Genomic DNA, 24,417 nt, shown 5'->3' on the forward strand with positions numbered 1-24,417 from the left:
AATATGATTTGGTCAGACCTTGTGTGAAAAAGTTGTGATTGTTTCTTTGCACCATTATAAGGATGTTCTAGGCTTTTGGAAATTTGAAAATTTCCTTTTTTTTGCCCCTTGGGCTTCAGTATAGCAGTCTGTTTTCTGTCACTCATTAAAAAACTAAAATATTTTTTCTGTATTCCCCTTATCTTGAGATCACATAGGTCCCAGGTCCTAAAGGAAATGTCTTCAAGTCGACAGCTTCTCCTGTGTTCCTGCACCAAACTTCAGCCATGAATGTTCAACTCATCATATAGGATGAGGGTATCTATGTAAAAAACTTACCATGTTCACTGTCATTGAGGCTGAGAATTCCAAATTGGGTTTTGTGGAAAGTATGTTTTCTTATATATTTGAAAATATGAAAACAAATTAAACCATCCTTTTGGTAAGGATTATTCAAAAACAAAAAAAAAAGAACATTTTTTAAAATAATCACTTCAGAAAGCATCAGAGTTTTTGCTTATCTTCAAGTAATGATTATTTCCTTTATCAGTATCTATTGTTCTTTCATTGTTTACAATAACATCACAAATCATATTTTTTCTGACAAGTCTCTTTTTGTTTCTGCAGATCAACTTTGGATCAATCTTCCTTGGAAAGGTTCCTGTTCATGAGGAGGTTCATCGATGTGCTGGGCAGATATATGGCTTTAAAGGATGCATTAGGGATTTTCAAGTCAACCACAAAGAGTTGTTCATCATAGATGAGGCTCTTGAAGGAAGGAATGTTGAGAACTGCAATGTTCCAATATGTGATTATCATCCATGTCACAATGGGGGGACCTGCACTAGGTAAGAGGCATTTATTTACCCATTTTATCATTCATTCTTGATGAAAAATTACTATAATTTTCTCTGTAATGAAATAATCACCAATCTTTTGTCCTGATAATTTCAAATAGAAAACGTGGCATCTTCATGCCAGCCAGAGTGATGTTACACTTTATTTGCTTGCATGAAAAGTGATATAAAATATAATGACATTGTCCACACAGGATATACATTTTGTTGAAGGCAGAGTTCCTTTGCAACCAACCAGATCAGTACTGCTACAAAACTAAATCTGAACCTTTCTATAGACAGTTTGGACAGAAGGCACATAAGAGGTCATTCTTTTTCCTAACAACTCCATATCTTAGTTGTGTACCCTCACACATTTTCATGGTGTGTTCCTGCATGCAAATGTTCATCATCATGCTATGGAAACACTAACAAGTGACTTTCTTGTTGACCTTCAGCATACGTGAAAAGATACTGCCAAAAAACCTTTGAAAGCTAAGGTGCATTATGCTGAAAGAGGAAATGGAGTCAGAAAGAGACATGAGTGAAAAGAACAGAGGATAATGGTTCAGTTGAATGATGGTTCAGTAGGAGCACAGTAACTTTTTAAGCCATAGCAACTTGATCATTATCTAAGGAACTCAGCATTTAGAAACACATTTCTGTTTAGAAATTATCGAATTTATGAAGTAGCTGCCAAATTATTAAAAAATTGTACTTCACTTCAAGGCAAATGCTGAACAGAACAATTTAAAGATCTTTTTGATGTTCTAGGCCACTGTGTGTTTCTTTGATTGAGGAGATCTTGAACAAATTTTTGAGGGACTTCTCTGCCTCTTGATTGATATGAACACACAAAAAATATGAAACAGGTCTTTGATCTCTAAGTCTTGTTTGACTAGAGCACAAATGAAAGCAAGGCAGTTTTATGAGAACACACAATTTGCCTACCAGTCTGATGAAACTGAGTGTGTACTTTGGAGTAATGAATCTGGTTTTTCTCTGTTGGTTTTTACTGTATCTCTGCCATTCTACTGCTTGACCTGTCAGCTGCCATTATGGAATACTGTTTCATTTGAATTTGTGTCCTGAATAATTCATGGGATTGGATTTATTTCCTGCTTTTCTGTTTTCCAGCTGCTGGCCTGAGCCCTTTTCAGAAATGTTTTTGTTTTGAAATAGGTCACTTCTCTTCTGCCCAGAGGTGTCATGGAAGACTGGGCATGTGCAAACCAGGGATAAGGGGCTGTTCAGTAGCACAGTTTTCATGATTTTCTAAAACAACCAACTGATTTTCAGGGATCACCTTCTCCAAACCCAAGAATTATTCAATCTAATAAGCAGGAAATCAACTGTCAGCAAGGCTGAACAGATTAATTAGATGCTTCTGACAAAACTCAAACATTAAAAAGAAGTATACAAGAGATAGAAACATGTCCAGGTGATCTGGACAGAGTACAGAGAAAAAATCCAGCTCCACAGATATGGAGCTGGAAAGCCAAAGCCCTTCTGGATAATGACCTGGCTGGGATGGGCAGAGCAAAACCAAAAGCCTCTACAAGGATATCAGCAGCAAAAGGAAGACCTCGGAAAATGTAGGCTTGCTGCTGAATGGGGAAAAATCCTCGTGACAAAGGATTCAGGAAAGACTGAGGTGCCTTCTTTGCCGTAGTCTTTATGGATAACTGGGCTCCAGGAATCCTATTCCCCTCCTGTAGGACAAAGTCTGAAGAAAGGAAGATTTACACTTGGTGGATGATAATCAGATTAGAGAGTTTTTAAATCAACTGGACATATATCCGTGGGAGGTGATGGGAGTCACACGTGAGAGTGATGAGGGAACTATCTGGTGTCATAGCAAGATTTTTGCCAGGTGTTTCAATTACACTGCTTAATGGCAAAAAGAAAAAAAACTGATATTTTTCATTGCATTTGATTCTTCAGGTGCTTGGCACCTAGTTAGTGGGTTTGCTTCTAAAAGACCACGAAGTATTACATAGCAAATATCTCTGTCATATTTTTTTAAGGAAGACTGGAGTTTGTCAACTCATATTGCTGAGTATAGAGAGGTGTGTTTCTAAGAAACATTTTTTACAGTGGTTCTGAAAAGATATTTACTTGCCTTTTCTCACCATTAGAGAAAAAAATACTGCTGTAGTGTTCAACCCATTAATTACAATGATTATGCAAAAGAAATTTATTTGCACAGGGAAAATATTCTTTGTCATTTTAGTAGAAGAAGACAGGGATTAGAATGTACCTAGTTTTCAGACACAAAATTTCAGGGTGCAGCTGACCCCTAGTTCTGGTCATTGGTTGTATCAGGTGTTCCCCTGGCATTTGTCAGGGCAAGACTTTGCACCAGGCAGGGCATCAGGACAGACCCAGCCTTTGGACTTTGGGGATATCTCTGGGTATAGTGACACGCTGAGGCAGGACTGGGACATCAGTCCACTGGTAGGGGATCAGGATCAAGCTCAGAAAGGTGAACAAGGGCCAGACACAGCCCTAAATTGTCTAGGCGGGGCAATGGTGACAGAAAAACAGAGCTTCAGCATGTGTAATAGTGACTTGGGATGGCAGACAATGTAACTCCAAATGTGCCTCATTTCCTCTTTCTTACCCCCTGTTTGATACCCTGAGCATGATGCCATATGGTCTGGGACATCACTTGGGTCAGTTGGGGTAAACTGTGTCTCCTTCCAACTCTTTCTGCTGCCCCAGCCTCTGCACTGGTGTGGTGGGGTGAGGAGCAGAAAGGCCTTGATTGTGCTATGAATCCAATGTTCAGCACAAATGTAAAACACAGCTCCCCACCAGTACAATATTAACGCTATCCCAGCCAAAGCCTGCACAATAGACCAAAATCCATTGGTTTCAAAAGTGCTTAAACATATGTTTCATCAGATGAATGTTTCAATAGAAATCTAAATTTTTAATTCTTTACATAGTCATTATGTATTAGATTAAAAACCAAAACAGTCTAAGTCCTCTACTCCTTTAAAAAACACTTTTCCAAGTTCCCTAGCTCTTTTACAGCACTTTAACTTTATGCTAAGGTAGAATTACAGAATAATTTCAGAGGGGAGAAAAATGGCAACTATTCTGTAAATTTAAGGGTTTTATGCCACATAATTCTGTGGCATACAAAGCTCATTGGATTTGGATGTGTTTGAAATGGGCATGGAAAGATTAACCTAGGAAGCTCAATATTCTGTGTGGCCCCTTGATCATATGAACCAGATGTTGCAAACCAAGCTTAGTGTTAATTAAGAAGACACATCTGTGTGTGGGAAATAAACTCACAAAATTTCCTCACCAATGATTTGACAATTATGTCAGCTACTACACTAGTAGCAATTGATTAATGCATTTGTTTTAAATTTTATAAAGATTCAAAAATGTAAACATACACAAGCTTAGCTTTTATAGTGTAGAATGCAATCTCAAAGTTAATTGCTCCCACAAACAATCATGTTTGCAGTGTCTCAAACTATTCTCACAGTGATTATTCGTACTGTTGTTATTCCCCATGTATTGATGCAGCAGATGGGTCCATTAATGTTAATCAATTAACCAAGACTGAAAAATCAAACTCAATTAGCAATAAATTTCAATAGAGAGACACTTATCTTCAGATTTCAGCTGCCATGTATGCTGTAATCAACAAAATATATGAGGAATTTAAATTTTCAATTTTAATCTCCTAATAATGTAAGAGATACCTTCCTAGATATGTTGGTCTCATTTGAATAGTACCTTTTTATCTATAAATAGACAAATACATATTCTAAAGCATACTTCAGAAATTGTCTGTTTTCTGCATTCTGGGAAATCATGCAATTCCTCTTTAGCCTCTAAGAACAGATCACTAAATGAAAATTTTCATCCAAACTCTTTTCTAAAGTTCATCTGATAACCTTTTGAATGTCTTAAAAAAAAAAATGGAGAATGAATTGAGGATTAGGTTAGCTTGTAAGAACAAGATAATTTTATGGTTGAACTTGGTTAAGTGATAGACGATCTTATGATGTAGATGCTGAGGATACCAGATGAAGTGATTTAACAAATTTTGTGGTGTCCTTTTAGTATATATCCTGAATATTAATTTAAAGTAGAAATGTGAATTTTTAGGAGAAAAAAGAAAGACCTTAAACTGTAGACCTTGGAGACACTAAAATGTTCTTTGCAAACTTTTTACATCTCCTTTTTCATTTCAAAGGCTAGTCCTGGTGATCCTTTTCCAGCCATGTGCCAAAAATGCATTTATGCTTGCTTATGCCCATAAGCCAAAACTGTGTGTTATGGTAGGTTTCAGCTGAAAGTATTAATCTAAAGATAGGCTTGTATGCCTTTATTAATTATTTTCTCACATTTTTAGCACAGAGCTGCAGTCTGCTTCCAGCTTGAAAAATCTGGTTTGTGTGTTTTTTGACCTAAAGATAGAATTGTTACCCTAGAATATTCAGGTTCCTTCAAACTAAGGAACACTGAAGCGTTTCTCCAAAACTAGCAAGAGTATGGCAGGTCAAATTTTTAGAATTGCTCATGGATTTTCTCTCACTGCTTTAGTTGTAGGTGTTTTTGGGTAAGAAAGGTACCAGCTAGTCATAAATAAAGGAATTTATCATATATCAATAAGCTTTTTATAGATGTGTTTTGTAGACTAAGAGACTCAGGCCAATATATTAGCTAGAACATCCGTTTTTTGGGGTTTTTACCAATCTAAATCCTAGTTAACACCCATTTTAAGTTCAAAATTAGTACTTTAAGTTCCACCATATTCAGGTTTTGCAAAAAGATAAACCAAAGGGATTAAAATTCATCTTAGCTGATCTTCAAATGAAGAAAATTTCCAGATGGGAGTTGTTTACCCTTATAACTTTTCAGAAATTTCAACAAATGCAGTTATACATGCTGATCTGTATGAAGAAGATAAACTACTGCCTTTTCAAGGGGTGATTTTTAGGCAGATCTCTCAATACCAAAGATGTCCACATTTTACAACTCCAGAAGTGGATGTTGGGATGATGATAATGGTGATGATGATGATGATGATTCATGCTTACACATACCATTATTTAGGACGACTAGTTGGGAGACTTGATTTTTTGGGGTCCTGCTTTTTTTATGAGATTAGATATTATAGTGGGAGAGTGGTACTTAAGAGATTCACATTTGGAAATCTGCTACTTTTTCTATTACTTCAAATTTGATTTTGGAAAATAAAATAATTAATTTAAATCTATTTCCAAGCTGTTTCCTTTTTCTGGAAGAGAGATTATTCATCCTTTTTGGTTTCTCATGATCTTTGGAAAAATTAATGCCATTCTTATCAAGAAATAAAAGTTTTGAGGAGGCTGAAAGATAATTCCATAATGACCAAAAATCCAGTTGGATGTGTGTTTGTTGCATTTTATTCTCACAAGAAAGTCAAGTCAAAAAGAAAAATTTCATTTCTAGTTTTCCTAACATTAAGTGTAAAGAGGTAGAGAATTCACTTACCTAGATTGATCTTTCTGGTAGAAGGAATTAATTTGGGTTAAGTCCCATATAAAAACTCTGCACATTGTTTTTCTGGATAAAATCTTAATTTCTCCTACATTAGTTTTCGTTAAATAAGAACAGAAAACTAAAATTTAATGCCTTCTAGCCCTTGAAGATTAAACAGTAAATTTTTCTAATCTACAGTTTTGTTAGGATATCTGTTTCAAGACTGAATTAATTGAACCAGATGTGTCTCACTCTTTGCATCAGAAATAGATTCCCATTTTATCATATTTAATTTCTTGGACATTGTATTCCTCAGATTATAGTAGCATGGAGGAACGATTTGACAAAGAAATCAAAGCCATATTCCATTAAGCTGACAGCATTAAGTGATGATGTTTTAGATTTTAAACAAAACATCTATAAGACCTCAGGAAAGTTTATGATGATAATGTATGGGAACACAGCAAAATATAAAATCATAAATTTTGTTGGATATACTAGTATTGAACTGTTATTCTTTTCAAATAAGCATTTTTAAAATATAGAACTTCTTTACTAGTGATTAAAATGAGGTACTCTCTTCAGAATTTGTTTGCTTCTGAACATAATTTTATCTTAGAAATATTGTTGTAAAAACAAATTCTGACAATTGAAAAATAATCGAAACAAGCAAGTTAGAAAAAGTGATATTCAAACCATAAAGCATTCTGCTTCTAATTTAGGTGATATTGTAGTGATTCTCTTAAAAATGTTTGTGGGAAAATCAATTTTTTATGTTCTCAGATCCACAGATTTAGTATCGGATTAGTGTGAAAAGTGGCACACTGAAAACAGTGCATGTAAGAAAATCAAGGATCAAAAATATAAAGGGCTTCAAATTCCTGACTCTTTAGATAATGTGCAGGCTGTGCACAAAATTTTTTACACATCATGTTATATATAATCTCTATTGAATTTTACTTAAATCAGAGAAGCTGCCATTGCTTAAATTTTACTGGGGGTATTGAAATACCAGTAAATGCCATTATTATACCAGTCATCTTGGAATGTTTTGACCGAATGCCTAGAAATTCTATGTAGCATTATTTCTGCGAATTACAGCAGAACCAAATCAGCATTTCTGATAGCTTTAATTCCAGAAATGGTACCTAGTTTGAAGTTTTAAAATACAACATAGCAGCAAAATTAATGGAATACTTTTCCAAGGCAAATGAGATGTTTAAGCATGAGTAGAAATACTCAAAACACTATTCATACAAATTTCTCCAATTGGAGAAGTAGTGTGCAGATTCTTATCAAGAATTTCACTTCACTGTTAATACTGACAAATAATAGAGCTCAGACTGTTTGCTATAAGGTATATCACGTAATATATGTATGAAAACTGACTAGTGTGTCATATTCATTGAACTAATGGTTTTCCAAAATTCCACATAGGTAATCCTTTCAGTATAAGTTTTTCTGCGGACCCAAGCTCAGAGAGAGGTGGTGAACAGTTACACCCATGTGTCAGTCAGTCACTAGTGAGGTCTCCCAACTCAGTGCTGGGCCCAGTCCTGTTTAATATCTGTATTGATGATCTGGATGAGGGGATGGTGTGCACCCTCAGTAAATTCACAGACAGCTTCAAGCTGGGTGGGAGTGTTGATCTGCTGAAGTCAGGAAGGCTTTGCAGAGGCACCTGGACAGGCTGGATCCATGGGCCAAGGCCAATTTTGTGAGGTTCAATAACACAAGAGTCAGGTCCAACACTTGGGTCCCAACAACCCCATGCAGAGCTCCAGGCTTGGAACAGAATGGCTGGAAAACTGCCCAGAAGAAAAGCCCTGGGCATGCTGGTTGACAGCAGCTGAACATGAGCCAGGGTGTGCCCAGGTGGCCCAGAAGGCCAATGGCATCCTGGCCTGTACCAACAATCGTGTGGCCAGCAGGACCAGGGCAGTGATTGTCCCCCTGTACTCAGCACTGGTGAGGCCACACCTCGAATCCTGTGTGCAGTTTTGAGCCCTCTTATAAGAAAGACACTCCGAGGTGCTGGAGTGTGTCCAGAGAAGGGCAGTGGACATGGCATTCCAGCCTGGAGAAAATTAGTCTCAGTGGGGACCTTATTACTCTGTACAACAACCTGAAAGTAGGTTGCAACAAGGTGAGTGTTTCCCTCTTCTCCCAATTAATAAGTGACAGAACTAGAGGAAATGGCCTCAGGTTGCAGCAGGGGAGATTTAGGTTGGATATTTGGGGAAAAAATTTACCAAAAAGTTTATATATTGGAACACACTGCCCAGGAAAGTGGTCAAACCACCAGATAATCTGCAGTATCTGTAATACATGTCAGAACATTTCTTCCTTTGCTGCTGACCTAACATGCACACCTACTTACTAGCTATAGATTTCTACACTTCAAATACTGAAAATTACAGACAGAGAACCACTAGTGTAGTTAATGGAGGTTGAATGGGTTAGAACTTCATTGTTCTGAAACCTTGCTTGGGAGGTTATCATTGAAATAAAACAGTGAGGCTTATCAGAGGTCACAGAACAGAACAGGTTTTGATTATGCTTTAGAGAAGCTTTCTTTGCCTTTGGTACCTTGTTAGCTTCGAGGAACATGCGTAGTATTCAAATAGAATTTGAGAAGTCTGGATATGAAGTATCATCTTGATAAAGAAGGTTATCATGACACCAGATTTGGTTTTGTACTTTATTTCTTTCTCAGAAAGCACTTATTTAAGTTTGCCTTTTAGAAATATAAAAAAATGTTTTATTTTGTTTGTTTGTTGTTTTGGTTTTTTTTAATAGAAGACCATGGTTTTTGGATTTAATAAAACTAGCCAACTTTGTGATCATCTGAAAAGATAAATATGCATATCTGTACCATGATAGTCACGAGAATTTCATGCTCCATGTGTATACATATAATGAATTTAGATTAGGTGTCTTTTAAGTAGCCAAACCTAGCTAAAAGACAGCTTTTAGGAAGCAGAAAGACAGAAATAGAGGAGACATTCTGCCAAAAGATCCTTAAGTATCCAGCTGACTATTCAAAGGCAAAGGTAACCAGTACTTCAATTTTTTCTCAGAGCCCATTGGAATGAGGTGCTTATACTGTCTTCCTCACAACTGGCTCCAGTTATATTAGGTCTTGCATGTTGTGAAGAAGGGACCTTTTATTTTTTTTTTTTTTACTAGAGTATACTAGAGGAAATGTATTGTACTTGAATATCTGTGTATAGGCTTTGCCCCGGGAGGTCCCGGTTGTCCTTGATGGGCTGCAGCTGCGATGTCCTTAATTGGGCTGCAGCTGTGACCAATGAAGATAACTGGGATAAAAAGGGGGCAGGTGAGCCAGTCAGGGAAAGCCTTGGAGGAGCCCTGAACTGAGAGAGAACAGCATGCAGAAGAAGGAGTCTGTGTTGTGAAGATCTGCAGCCATGAGAATACGCCAAGGAGGTATGGACTTTAGAAATCTGACAACAACAATATGGGACTCCAGAAATAGAACAACAACACTAGAGAAAACTTATAGAAGTTCTGTATTACTCTGAAGTGAAGGGGAACATAGAAGATCAATATGTTATTTTATTCTCAAAACATCCAGAGACTTAAGAATTACCTGATGTCTTGCTAGAAAATTAGTACGTTGCTCTTCAGGAAAGACTGTCTTGGATAAAAAATATGTATGAAACAACCACTTTTGAAGGCTGGTTTTCTGAAATCTCTGTCCTTGGAAATATGAAGGGAAAATGACCCTAGAACCACAAAAAACCTTTTGCTGTTTACCAGGACCTCTCTCAGGTTACTTCACAGTAGAAGTCAGAACAAGACCTGGGTCATTAGTTCCCTCCATAATTAGTGGAGATGCCTAGCATTGTTGTGGAACAATACAAATTGCTACACCACTGCTCCCTGAAACCTGATTTCATTACCATGATGATAATATGGGATATATATTTCATATATATGATGTCATAGTCATATGAGTTTTTGGACATCCTACTCATGTCTGTACATGAAGCCCAAATATGTTAACATGTAGAGTACTTTAGTGAATACTTTACTTTGCTGTGTACCTAAAAGAATATGTTTGTGCTAGCAGGTTTTCACACTCATGAATAGGTTGTAATACTAAATGAGATCAGGTTCTAAAAAATTCCATTGGGAGCAGGCACTTCAAGAATGCTGCAAGGTGAAAATTACAGATGGAAACCAGTTACTCAGAGGCAGAAGTTCTGTTTTAAATAGTTATTGAAACTGCCAGTCGTAAGGGTTCCACTGGCAAGCTGGCCCAGTCCAATGGCTGGGGTGTGATGGTGAGTCTTTGCTCTGGAGAGACAGCAGACACCTTCTTTACTGATCTAGTAGTGGGTGTCTGCACTGGTCAGATCAAAACTGCTGCCCTGTGACCTTCTGAGCATCTGGCCAAGTAAAACCAGCTGCTGGGAATTGAGGAGGAGCTTGGCAGCAAGGCTTGCTTTGCTGGCTGGAACATTCAGGAACCCTCATGTGCACTAAGTGTGGATGAGTCACCTCTGTTCTGGTTCAGCACTCATCATCAACTTAGACCACGATTATCACTGATCACTTCAATGACTGTTATTTACATTGGAGTTCTCTTTCTACGTTTCCCAGCAAATTTTCTTGGGATTGCAGAGGGATGTGTAAGCCTTCAGTTTCAGAAGCTCTGGTCATGACATCACTTTTCTGTTTCCAAACAGCCTTTAAAGCTACTAATAGATAGTGAAGTTTCATTATTGAGTCACCATGTCATGAGCTTGCTGTAATCATGAGGAATTTGTGAAGTGTGTAATAAATATCTGTGTGGAAACACAGATAGAAACACATGTGGATATGTATGCAATAAAACAAATTATAAGCTGACTATAACTGTGCTATATATGTATTGTTCCATTCTCCAAAATCATCCTGTCTTCATTATACTTTTGGGTTTTACAGTGTATTTTTGGTGAGGGCAATTTTGGTGAGGGCAAAAATTGCTAAGGGCAATTTTTAAAATTTCATATCTCACCCCAATTGCAAAGACAAGGACACTGAGAGAACAGGTAAAATCCCAAAAAGTCATGAACTGGAGTACATTGGGAGTGAAATCTATCAATTAAATATAAAAGAACAGCATTTCTTCAAAATGCATGAGTGCTGTCCTGTAAATAACATACTTTTTTTCTATATTTCTCAGTGACAGTCTTAGCAATTAGAATCATAGAATAATTGAGGTTGGAAAAGACCTCCAAGATCATCTAGTCCAACCTTTGACCAATCTCCACCTTGCCAACTAGATCATAGGACTAAGTGCCATCTCCAGTTGTTTCCTGAGCACTGATAGCCTTGAACCTCTCCTGACATAGCTTTAGGCCACCTCCTCTTGTCCTGTCACTTGCTACCTGCAAGGTGAGCCCAACCCCAACCTGACTGCAGCCTCCTCTCAGGGAGTTGGAGGGAGGAATAAGGTCTCCCTGAGACTCCATTTCTCCAGGATAAGCAACCCCAGCTACCACAGCTGCTCTTCCTATGATTTACTCTCTAGACCAATTCTTCAGCAGCTCAGTTGTCCTTCTCTGGACACACTCCAGCACCTCAATGTCCTTCTTGTATTGAGGGAGGGCCCAGAACTGAACACAGCACTCAAGGTGCAGCTTCACCAGTGCCAAGTACAGGGGGACAATCATTGTCCTGGTCCTGCTGGCCACACTGTTGCTGATGCAGGCCAGGATGCCTTTGGCCTTTTTGGCCACCTGGCCACACTGCTGGCTCCTATTTACAGCTTTAATTAATTTTTTTTACTTCTGGATTATTCATATCATGAGGTCTGGAAAAGACCAAGGAAAATACACAGAAATAAGCTAGAGAATGGTGTATCATCAATAACAGAGATTTTCAATCTAAACAAATTTTTCACAGCAAGGGCTTTTGAGTTACAAATGGTTAGCATTTTGAGTTCAAGTCTTAAAATAAAACATGAAGACTATTATCTGTAGCCTGAATAATATCCATTAATTATTCTGTTTTGCAGTAGAACATAATATGTTAGCATGATTGTATTTCAGTTGTCAGATATGCCCAATAATTCATTCATTTTTCCATTCTGTAAACTATTTCCAGAAATATTGCATAATATTTCTAGGTTGGAGCCTAAGCATGGTAGTTCATTAACCCAGACTTAAGCACTTTCCTGGATACCTTCAGGGATTAATTATGGACATCATATCTTACCAAAATATTCAGAGATTGATTTAAATCCCAAAATTCACACTAAGCTCATTTTCATCATGTTTCCATTTTGTGCAAGCCAGATTTTTTTTTTTGCATTCATTAGCATTCAGGATATCGTTACATGGATCAGAGTCACTACCTGGAAAAAAATACTAATGTAGTGGAGAGAACAAACTGTTTAGAAAAACCTAGGGTAAATTGAACTGAAAATCATTTGCAGTTAAGAACCATTAACAAATAAATTGTGTTTTGTAAAGGGGATTACCTTTTTTAAACTCTTTTTAGCTTTTTCTCAAGTAGATTTCATGGAGAAATTAAAGTGAAAATTTGCCAAATGGTTGAAATCTCCCACTCTGCTCCTTCAGGCACACAGTCCATAAGACGGTTTTACTCCAAATTTTATGATACATTTAGAGCTGTTAATTTAATGAATTCCTTTTTCCTCTCAGATCATGCCTAATACAAATGTATTCTCCTATTATCCAAAAAATGGTATTAAAAAACAACAACAACAACAATAACAACAAATCCTCCCTGGTGATTAATACCAAACCTGTAAATTAGTCAGAAGGTCTAAATGCCCCCACTCCCTACCTTGGAGAATGCACAGAAAAAGAGCTCTAAACCATTTCCTTTTCCTGATGCTTTCTCTAGTTTTCTGATTCAGGCAGTACAATTCTTATACCCTCATCTTCCCCAGGGTGAAATTTGCCTACCTAAGATTCACTTAAACCGTGAAGCACAGCTGAAGTGGGACACAGGACACAGTTAACAGCTCGTTGCTTTGTCACTGTTTCAGGGACGATAGAGCAAGAATGCAATATATAAACATGCAGTAAGTTAAAAGTAGCCACTCATATTTAAAATCCTGCTGCAGTCTTTGAGTATCATTGCTGTTTCCCTGCTTTAAAGAACAATGAGGTAGACAAACTGTTTCACAGATACCTATTTAATTGTTAGGCATTAAAATTCTTGGAGTGGACAAACATTTTTAACATTGAAATGTTACTTTAGTATGAATGCTTAAACTGCAATAAAAAGACAAAGCAATCAGGAGCATATTTTGTTAGCTTTACAAGTGTTGAAACTCAGCATCCAGATTTATTAAGTGGTAGTTATGCCAGCTCAAAATTCAAGGCTGAATTCTAACATTGGTTTCCAGCTTCAGCAAATGCTGAGTCCTGCTGTGTTTCACTTAGTAGCAAGGACGAGTGAATTCCATCTGTAGGAGAGCATGTTTTACAAAGAAGCTACAGCAAGGCAAGAGTCAATACTGAGATGGAGCAGGATTCAATATCTGGACACTTTATTTATGGATAGTGCTTGTTCATGTTCAATCAGGTTTTTAAAGCTAGGGCAATGATTTAAGAGCAGATATAGAGTTATAACACTCAGTTTTAAAATGAGAGGATGTTTGTTTTGTACTTTGATAGTAAAATGCTGTGATTTAATATGAACAAGATGGCATTTGTGGTTAGGAACTAATCTTGCTAGATGCAGAATATGTAAAAAATGGTAATTGAAATGAACATATCTTTTTGGTTTTTTTAATCTGCCTACTCATTTAGTTAAACCATCAATTTTTTTCATGGGTAAATATTTCGGTAGTAGCAAAACCAGTTGGGTATTATTATATCTTTATAATATGTATATAGGAGAAAATATATTTATAAGGTATATTCATAGGCAAATTGGTATACATGCTTATATATTGATGTTGTTTATCAGTATGTTTTTGCCCATATTTTTGGGTGGGCTTTTTTTAGTATGAATTGGGCAGTTCCTAATTCCTGGATGTTTAAATTGGCAAGCATTTTCTGTAAGCTAGACTTGATAATATGTGTTTTTAGTAACTTGGGCAATATATATATATTTCTCATATCCTTGACAATGATTGCATATGTATTCTACCAAGTTATGCTGCAAAGCCAGGTACATGTGCAATTAGCTTTCCTTAGACCAGAACACTGCAACCTGAGCCACAAACCCAAAAAACAGAGTATCACAAGAATGCTCCAACTTACAAAAATCAAATTGAAAACAAAATGAGAAACATTGGGTTTGTGTCAAATCTCATCTTTATGCTCTGGAGACATTTGATTATACAATTATACACTGTCCAAGGGCCTGCCTATGCAAAATAACACTTTTCTCCAGAAAAAAAGAAAAAAAAAAAGGCAAAAAAAAACTGAAAAAACCCAAAAAAATAAATAAACAAAGTCTTAAGTAAATGGGTGCTTCATAAACTGCTTTTCTTTGCCAGGAAAACCCTACAAACCTTGGCTGTGAAAAATCCTTATTACCATATTTTGTTCTGCTGCCTCTTGAGTAAAACACTGCTCTGTGTCTCTAGGCTGGTTTTAGGCTTTCACCAGGCTGTGAGAGAGAAGAGCTGTGGGCTGCTGCCACCTACAGCTCGAGTGTCACTGGCTCCCTGCCGGAGAAATGGACCCAGCACTAAAGCCCCTCTAGACAAAAAGCAGTAGATCACAGACCTGAGCTGAAGGAAGACACTGCAGAGCTGGTAGTAATTGGGTTTAGCCAGCTCTTTATGACATTTAAATAAAACTGGGGGTACAGAGAAAGAAAATCCCCCAGTAGCATATTCAAGAAATTTGCTTCTCATAAAAGCATCTTTCTACTGGCAGTAGCTTGCAGAAATAAATTTCATAGAGAGGAGAAAAAAACTCAGCTTCTGACAAACCTTGTGTCAGTTAACATTTGAAATGCTCTGAGATTTACCAAAAAGAAAGAAAAAAAAAAAAGAAAGAAAGATTATACTCTCTTGGGGTATATTTAGTCACCGTGATATGTGTGTTGCAAATATTTTAAGATGCTTAGAATGTTGTTCCCTATAACTTCCATCCCTCCTCCCCTTGCATTTATGTATCTCCAGCTGTTAAAAAGAAAAACAAAAAAAATCATACTCTAGATTAAGACCTCAGGAGAGAAGGAATAATAGTGCCCAGTGGTGTGCCATTTTCTGTGACTGCTCCAACACTTATTGTTCTGAGCTTTATTGCAGTATTATTTCAATAAGGAAAATATAGGGTTTCTTCCATCTAAACATTATTCTGTTCTGCTTAGCCTAGTAAGTATTGGCATGACAAGATCTGTGTGTATGGGAAAGATGGGAAATTGCTGCTTGTTTCCATTCAAGTATATCCTCTTTTTTCACTACTACTGTGGTATCTGAGGGTTTTTTCCCTGTGCTCTCCTGATTTCCTTTCACTTTCTATGCAACAATGAAGAATGCTCTGTGTGGACCAATCAGGCTGCTTCACTCCCATAAAGGATTTCTTATGCAGATAGTCCCAGTGAGATGTAGCAAATTATGTACTTTAGGAGAAATGCTGTGTTCATGGAAGTATTCTTTCATGGTGAGGTGTGTAAGCACATAGGCAAGAGCCTGCACAGCACTGCTACTTTATTTTCATTTGCAGTGCAGAAAACAGACTCTTTAATCTTGCGTTTATAATATTGAAATTAAGCTTGAGACCTAGTTTTCATTTCTGAAAGCAGAATGGGCATAACAATAAACTGCAGGAATACATTATGTTATTTAAAAAATAAAATCAACGTATTCCAGCTATGCTTCATCCTCCAGCCTGCTTTTTGTTTGAGCTAACTTATGCCTGCAATCAGCATTTCTTGAGAAAAATTATCTTCCTTTTAACAGAAATTATGCACTGATATCTGAGTCACAGAGGATGATATTCTTTCAGGCAGCATCTCCAATTATCTTTCTTGACAGAGGATGTTAAGAGCATATTCCTCTCTGTCTAAATACTCTATTAGTTAATAATTAGTAATTGTACAATTCTGTGTTTACATATAAAGGAGATTAATCTGATGCAGGATTGGGATGTAACATTGCCAGTTGAAAAAGGAGAAAAATGGAATTTTGTTCTGGTTTTACATCTGAGATTACACCATTTGAGAGTACTGAGATTTCCTTGCCTTATGTGGAGTTACTCTGATTTATACCACTGAAATGAAAATCTAATCAAGCACCACAGCTGGAAACATTCAACAGTTTTTGTTCACACAGAATAACTTTGGATTGTATTGATCTGTATTATAGAACTGAAGAGAAAACAACAGGAGAGAAATCTGAAAAACAGTGTCTCAATTAGAACCTAGTAAAAGTTCTTAAGGCATTTTGTGCATTGCCATACTTGTCTTGATCACCCTCAGAAATCAATGAAGAACCTGCAGTCAGAATCATAGATAAAAATGTCTTGAACTTTTAAAGTGGTTTCTGGGGATAGAAGGTAAAGAGTTGGGGTAGAGGGGGAACTACTAAAACCACTGCTGTCCTGTTGATTAAAAATTTGTCCAAATTTAATTATTCCTTTCAGAGTATAGCCAGCTAGAAGATAAGAGAAAGGGTGGTACAACAAGAGAAGGAAAAAAGGGCAAACAAGTAAAAATTGACAGCTAGATTAATTCTCTGTAGGACAGAAATTGCTGTGGTGCCACCATCTTCCTGCAATCACTATGCGTGTCATACCAGTGGATGTCAACTTAGTGAAACCAGGAAAAAGAGAAATCCACTTGCCTCCCACTTCTGGAACAAAGAAAAGGGCAAAACCTGTTGTACCTCTAGTGATGGCAGTCATAGTTAAATGTAAGTGTTGCTGAGAAGTCTGAGAATTCATCCTTTGGAAAAAAGAAGTCTTTTCACCATGAGATGACACTGCGACCCTTACCATAGAGTGGCTAAGGGACCCATGCAGGCCTGATGAATAAGAGCAGGGATAGGCGGTAAGCTGTAAACTAATATCAAGCTGCTTCTGTAACATCTGTCTTTCAATATTTTAGGCATTAACATGTATTTAATGTAGCTGAAGTACAATGCTTTGATGTGCTCCTTAGAGCCCCCTCTTAGCTGAATACATACTAGCTCATGCTTAAGAAATCCAGCAATTTTGTGCTCCAGCTTAAAATGGCTTCTGAATTAATGCAGTGCAAGGAGGACAATTGCAAATAAACATTCCCAGGCCTTCCTATTTAAGAATGAACACATAGAGGACTACAAAATTGGCCTGGTTTCCCAATCTGACTTAATAATTTAATAATGATGATTTAATCAATATTATGTCCCAGAGCCACATCAATATGTACAAGAATCCAGCACCTCAAGGATATGTTACCAAGAGGAGACTTACTTGATTCAATTATTTATAATGATAGTGTGTCAATAATCCTGATTTTTTTAATGAATTATTAATATTTTTCTCTCTTCACTATCTTCCTGCTTTCTGGAAGGAGTTAATTATTACAAAGCTTTCAGCTATTACAGATCTTTAGCACAGAGAGTTGATATAATGATAGCATTCCTGAAGTGTTACAACACTCTTCCTAGAAGAATTTTCCAATTAAAGTATTTAAATATAGGAAGTTAATTTCCTTCCCACTCTGCTTACTTGGGTAAAGAAATATATATTAACAAATTAAATATTTTTGTTTGGCTCAGTTTTATCCTACAGAAGCAACAGTGAGGGTTTTTTCTTTCACCTGAGAACATTTTACCTTTTCCTACAAGCAGTCACCATAGCTACTGGCAAATAGCATTATGTTTGCCTGATTTTCTCTGGTTTGACTACAGTTCTTTTTCAAGGAAAAAAAATAATGTGGCTTGATGGTTTTCAGAGAACAGAAATCTTATGTAATAACCAATTAGTTCTGTCTGAAAAGTCAGAGTCTCTGAAAAAGGGAGGGCTCTCCTTTACTCTAAAGAGAATGTCACTGTGAACCTTTGCATCTGGTTTTAGACACCTGAATGCTTCAAAGATTTTCTCCTATTAAGTGCTTTCATCTATGTTTGACTCAGCTGGAAACAAATTTGCCACAGTACAATATTAATAATTATTCGGATGTCAACATTCGCAATTTTTTCTGTCTCCACCTATTTTCTCAATTTACACAAAATTTAAGTTGTCTCAGACAGTAATTCAGATTGCTTGCTTTCAACAGCTTCCTAGCTCCAAGTGGTGTGCAAAATTAGCTGGTACTTTCATTTTGACTTATGGATTTTCCTAAATGAATAAGTACAACAATCTGTTCATGTTCAGAATTACGTAGTATAAGAAGCTAGATGCAGGTTATACTGACAGTTCTTTTTCTACCTTCACATTTTGACAGGTATTCTTCACAGAGGAAAGCTGCTTAATTGATGTGGTTTAAATTGGGATAAAAGTATTTATTTATTTATCAATGGTGTATAATTATTGATTTATTAATGACGAGTGAAAATAAGTGAAGTAAGAATTTAGGATCAGTATCAGCAATGCCACTGATGAACCACAATATCAGACACTGCAGAATGTTAATAAACACCTAAAAATTTCCATGAAACTTTCTGTAAGTTATTTATACACACCCACACACAGGGTGTGCACACCCAGTCCCTCACAGGCGGAGTGGATTTTGCAAACACTGAGAAGTGTGGGTCTGCCACATCCAGATCTTCCTGTGGAGATATGGATGCTGAGCATGTCAGGACAAGGGGAAATGTCCATAATCCTCAGTAGAGTATGTTTAGATTAGATATTAAGAAAAAATTCTTTACTGTGAAGAGTGATGAGGCCCTGAAACAGAGAACTTGTGGATGTCCCACCCCTGAAAGTCTTCAAGGCCAGGCTGGATGGAGCTCTGAGCAACCTGGGCTAGCGAAAGGTCACTTTAAGGTCCAACCCACGTCATTCTATGATTCTAAATCCTTCTCTGGAAGTACTTTTCTGCCTATTTGACTTTTGAACATAGGTGAATTATTGGCTTGGTCTAGCTGTGTAACTTCCACAGAATTCACAGATTTCACAGAATCACAAGGTTGGAAGAGACATTCAAGATCATCAAGCCCTAACACCTCAACTAAACCATAGCACCGAGTGCCACATCCAGACTTTTTTGAAACACATCCAGGGATGGTGACCCCATCACCTCCCTGGGAAGGCCATTCCAGAATTTTATCACCCTTTCTGTAGAAAAGTTTTTCCTAATATCCAACCTATATTTCCCTTGATGCAGCTTGAGACTGTGCCCTCTGGTTCTGTCAGTACTGCTTGGTGAAAGAGCCCAACCCCCGCCTGACTACAACCACCCTTCAGGAAGCTGTAGAGAATGATAACAGCCTGCTTAAGTCAAAAAAAAGAGAATTCTCACCCTTTTTGATGGTGTAGTGAAGGAATCAATGTCTTGGCAGGTCATATGCACCATATAAAACATCAGAAGCAAGGCATCTTGGTAATATTTGATTTAGTTTTGAAGTACTATCTTGCTAATTGGCCAACTATTAAAAAAAAAACCAACAAAAGAAGAATTGCACTTTACAATCAATAGAGGAGCTGCAAAAATTGTTTATGGGCATTAAAATGAGTATGTACAGGATCAAGTTTTATGAAGAAATCTGCTCATCAGAGCCCATTGTTTAAAAATAACTTTGAAGGACATTTCTAAAAAGAACTGTAGCATCACATATAGCGTAATGGTGCAATAAACTACCACAAGAAGGACCAGAGAAACATAGTCTGACATATCAAATTATGTATGTATAGCTGCAGAAAGCATGCAGAAAATGATAATTTAACATTTCTAAGACAAACTGTAGCCAAATACACTTGCATAAACATTACTATTTAAGGTATCTGTCATATTTGTTTTCCCAATTAGATACACACATAGAGTTCAAAAAGAAAGGTGTCACATAAACTTGCCCTTGTCTGGTATAAATTTCCAGTTCTAGATGAACTCATTCAAAGCTCTGACAGATAATGCTGGCAGTGCCTGTTCAAGCTGTCTGTTCCACTTCTGTGTTGGATGAAGGAATATATGCCTGCATCTCATCACCCAGTTTGGCATTTTAGTGCGAGCCAGGTGGATTTGTATTAAGGTAGTGAGCTGTGAAGAGAAGCAACTGAACCATGGTTACCCATTCTGTCCTACAGATTGTCCTGAGGTGGTGCTGCCTCCAATAAGGGATGGTACTTACACCGAGGGTTTGAGACTCCTGGCCAATTTGACTGATAATGAAGTACATGAAAGCCAGAGACTGGAGAAGCAGAACAGTAATTTACCTTCCCTTGTAGTTGTTGGGGTTTTTTGCTAGATTTAGCAGAGTTTTTTGTTAAGGCTTTTTTTTATTATTACTTTTTGTTTATCTATAGCATATCCCGTAAAATATTTTCAGTCCTTTTAACTGTTCCAACATGAATTTGTGTTTTCTGACACTTTTGCAGCAAGAAGGTATTGACAGGTAATATTTGCAGTCAGTGAAACTCACTCATGTATCTCTGTCTTTCCTGAGATGGAGCAGTGTCACTCTTCTCTCGAGGCAGCTGGTATAGCCAAGGGTTTAACCTTCTGATGATGCATCACATTTCATTCTTCTTTCAGACATAGCTTAATACAATTCAGCATTGCATTTAAAAGCTGAAGTTTTGTGTCTGCTAAGAAATATTGCATCTGGCTTGCTGGTTTTCCTCCTTTCTGACAATAACTTTTAATTATTTTCATGTAAAATGTGAAGAAGGGTGTCATATGAGTATGGTCTGGTATTCTTTCATATAATGTGAAAGATGGAGAGTAATAGATATGAAATTAAATACTGTTCTAATCTACATATTTGTGGTGCTCCACTCCCGAGAGGAAGGGAGCATTCAAGATTTGTGAATGCCCATAGTTGAAAAGGAACAACAAATGCCAGAGGGCCAAAAAAAAAAAGACCTTACAAAGTTTTATAAGTAAATTATGGATCATGGAAAGTATATAAGTATAAGTAAATTTCCATCATGGAAATTGGAATAAGTTAGTCCCTTATCTTCTAGTAGTAATAGAAATAAAAGATTTTTTTTAAAGGGGGAGGACAGAGACAGAGTAAAGGATATCACTGGTCCTGGGTCCAGCATCAATCTGGCCAACAAGGTGTCCACAGTCCAGGGGGTGCCACCAGGGCTTTTTATAGATAACTTTTCCCTTACCCTGAGGCTACACTTCTCACATTCCATGCAACCGAGTTATTATGCATTCATTCTTCTACACCCAGCAGGAATGCTATTGACTAGACCAGGTTGCTCAGAGCCCCATTCAACCTGGCCTTAATCACTTCCAGGGATGGGGTATCCACAGTCTCACTGGACAACCTATTTCAGTGCTTCACCATCCTCTGAGTAAGGAATCTCTTTCTAACATCTAATCTAAACCTGTCCTCTTTCAGTTTAGAAATATTGCCCCTTGTCCTTGTCACTATTTGCCCAGATAAAACAACCCTTTCCCTCCTTTTCATAGGTGCCCTTAATGTCCAGAAAGGCCACAGTGAGGCGTCCCCAAAGTCTTTTCTTCTCCAGGCTGAACAATGTCAACTCTCTCAGCCGGTCTTTGTAGGGGAAGTATTCTCCTCTTGTTGTCTTTGTGGCCTCCTCTGGATCCACTCTAACAGGTCATGTCTTTCTTGTGTTGAGGACTGTAGACCTGGATGCAGTAATCCTTAGGGCAGAGGGGAGGAGACTCCCCTGCCTGGACCTGCTGGCCACTCCTCTTTTGATGCAGCCCAGGATGCCATTGATGCCACTTCTGAGCTGTGACCACACACTGTTGGCTCATGTCCAGCTTTTCATCCGTGAGAACCCCCAAGTCCTTCTCCACTGATCTGTTCACATGCAGCTCTTCTTCCAGGCTGTACTCATGTCTGGAATCACCCCAACCCAGGTGCAGCACCTTGTACTTGGCCTTGTTGAACTTCATGAGGTTCCCAGTTCTCACTGTGTCACTGATAAAGACACTGAAGAGCACCAGTCCCAAGCAGAGCCCTGAGGGACACCGCTCCTCACCAGCCTCCACCTGGACACAGAGCCACTGACCACAGCTCCAGTGTGGTCATCCAGGTTATCCATAGAATCTGGTTGCCTCTATCTAGCTAGTCCCTACCTTCTAAACAGTTCATGAATTAAATCAATTCCTCTCCAATTTAGAGATAAGGATGATCTCAAAGACCTTACAGAAGTCTAGATAGATGTCATCTGTTAGCCTTCCCTTGACAACTGTTGCTATCACTCTGCCATGGAAGGCCACCCAATTGGTCAGGCACTATTTGCCCTTCGTAAAGGCATCCTGGCCACCTTGGGTCACATCTTTGTCTTTTCTGTGCCAAGATTATTCTAAATATTCTTTGAAACTATGGATAAAATAGATATAATGTTAAATAATTTCTACCATTGTTTTGAAACATTAATGAGATTTTTTTTAATATAGTCATCAAGGATTCATGGCACAGCATATAGTATGCATTTATAAATATGTAGAACAAGGTCAAACTTTAGCTTGGGACCCAAGGCTAATAAAACAGAAAAGAAATAATAAAGTAAAAATAAAGTTGGACATTCAGGTTTTAACTGGCACATCTAAGTTTATAGAAAGAAGTGCCATACCCTTTCTGTAGAAGAAGCAATATGATAAGAATAGTAATTTTTTGGCAGTTGCAGCTATGCAGTAAATGTCTTCCTGAGCTTCTTGTGGAGAATATTTTTCCTTTAGAAGCCCAGAGGGAAAGACATATCATATAGCAGAAATATGTCAAGGAGGAATTATCTGGAAACTATTAGAAAGACCAAGCTGCAGTGTTTGAAGAAGAGCAATGTTACAGAAATAATACTTTTTCAAGCATGTTGCAAAATATTAAAAGCTGAAAAAGTTTTTAAAAACTTAGAAGCTAATTAGTGAGAGGTAAGATAGATGTGGGTTGTTGTCATATGCATTTGCATAAAAATAATTGGAAGTCATGTTACCAGCTGCAACATTTAAAAGAACATAGTGCTAAAACATGAAGGTTGAATCAGCTTCTCTGGGGCTGATGGGAGAAGATGCTGAAATATGACAAGCCAGCATAACAGATAAAAAAGAATGGTCTAAGACAAATTATGATTAATTTGTGTAAAACATAAACTGAAGCCCTTGGGAAACTGAAATATTTTGTTTCCTTCATAATTTAGAAACACTCTGAATATACTTCCTAAGACTAGACAAGGCATTAAGAGTTGGAGGTACCTATACTACTCACTCTAACCTTGACTTTACCAACTGCAGCAAAACAGGTTTCAAAATTTAGAACTGGTAAATGAAATGTTACAAGGAGTATTGCCATCAATATTTGATTTTCACCAGCCAAGGTCAGTGATCAGTTCTAGCAAAATCTTTCTAGACTGTTCAGTCTGGGAAGTCACTAGGTCAAGTAAAGTCAAAATATTCCTTTATCTTGGCTGAATGTAGCCAAATGTTAACCCCAGGCTGCAAACACATTTTTATTTTGTAGATGCCAGTTTATTAGTCCCTGCATAATGTAGTTGCATTCTTGAGGCTAAATTTTCTTCACAGCAACTTGCTTGAAATGTCTGTGGAACTACTAACAGACCATAGGAAAAACGAATTTTGATTGATGCAGTTTTCTGAATCAACTGGCTACTGCAAAAAGAAATCAATGTTATTAATTCACAATCTTCCAGTGCCCCAGAGGATTGTGTTGTAGGAGAGTAGCAGGATTAGAGTCAGAAATGGTCTGGAGAGGGTTATATAGTGGAGCCTTTGTATTCCTCTCAAAGGACCTGGAGCCTGTGGAAACAATTTCACATCATTACGTGCACCACTGATAGGTGTAGCATTTTACCTTGTGTTCTGCTTGTTAATTACAGATGAGAACTGCCAGTTTTGAGGGAGTATTTGATGGTGAGAAGAACATAATAATGCATATTCCACTTGAGAAATCCTAACCAGGGGTTGTAATTCTTGACAGCTCTTGGTAGAGAAAAAGGGCTGGTTTTTATCAATTGCTAATTTGTCTTGAAAGTGTAAGTGTTTTGGCAAGCTGGGAATCAACTAATAACAGAAA

At 37.5% G+C, this 24,417-nt stretch overlaps 1 protein-coding gene across 1 annotated transcript in view; it reads left to right on the top strand.

Moving 5' to 3' along the window:
- Window positions 1-24,417, top strand: part of EYS (eyes shut homolog) — a 723,503-nt gene that overhangs the window by 620,120 nt on the left and 78,966 nt on the right. The window contains 1 exon segment of the mRNA XM_066547467.1: window positions 607-827. Coding sequence (XP_066403564.1) covers window positions 607-827 — 221 coding nt within the window.

Source organism: Molothrus aeneus, chromosome 3 (genome assembly GCF_037042795.1).
Source record: "Molothrus aeneus isolate 106 chromosome 3, BPBGC_Maene_1.0, whole genome shotgun sequence".
Taxonomy (NCBI): domain Eukaryota; kingdom Metazoa; phylum Chordata; class Aves; order Passeriformes; family Icteridae; genus Molothrus; species Molothrus aeneus.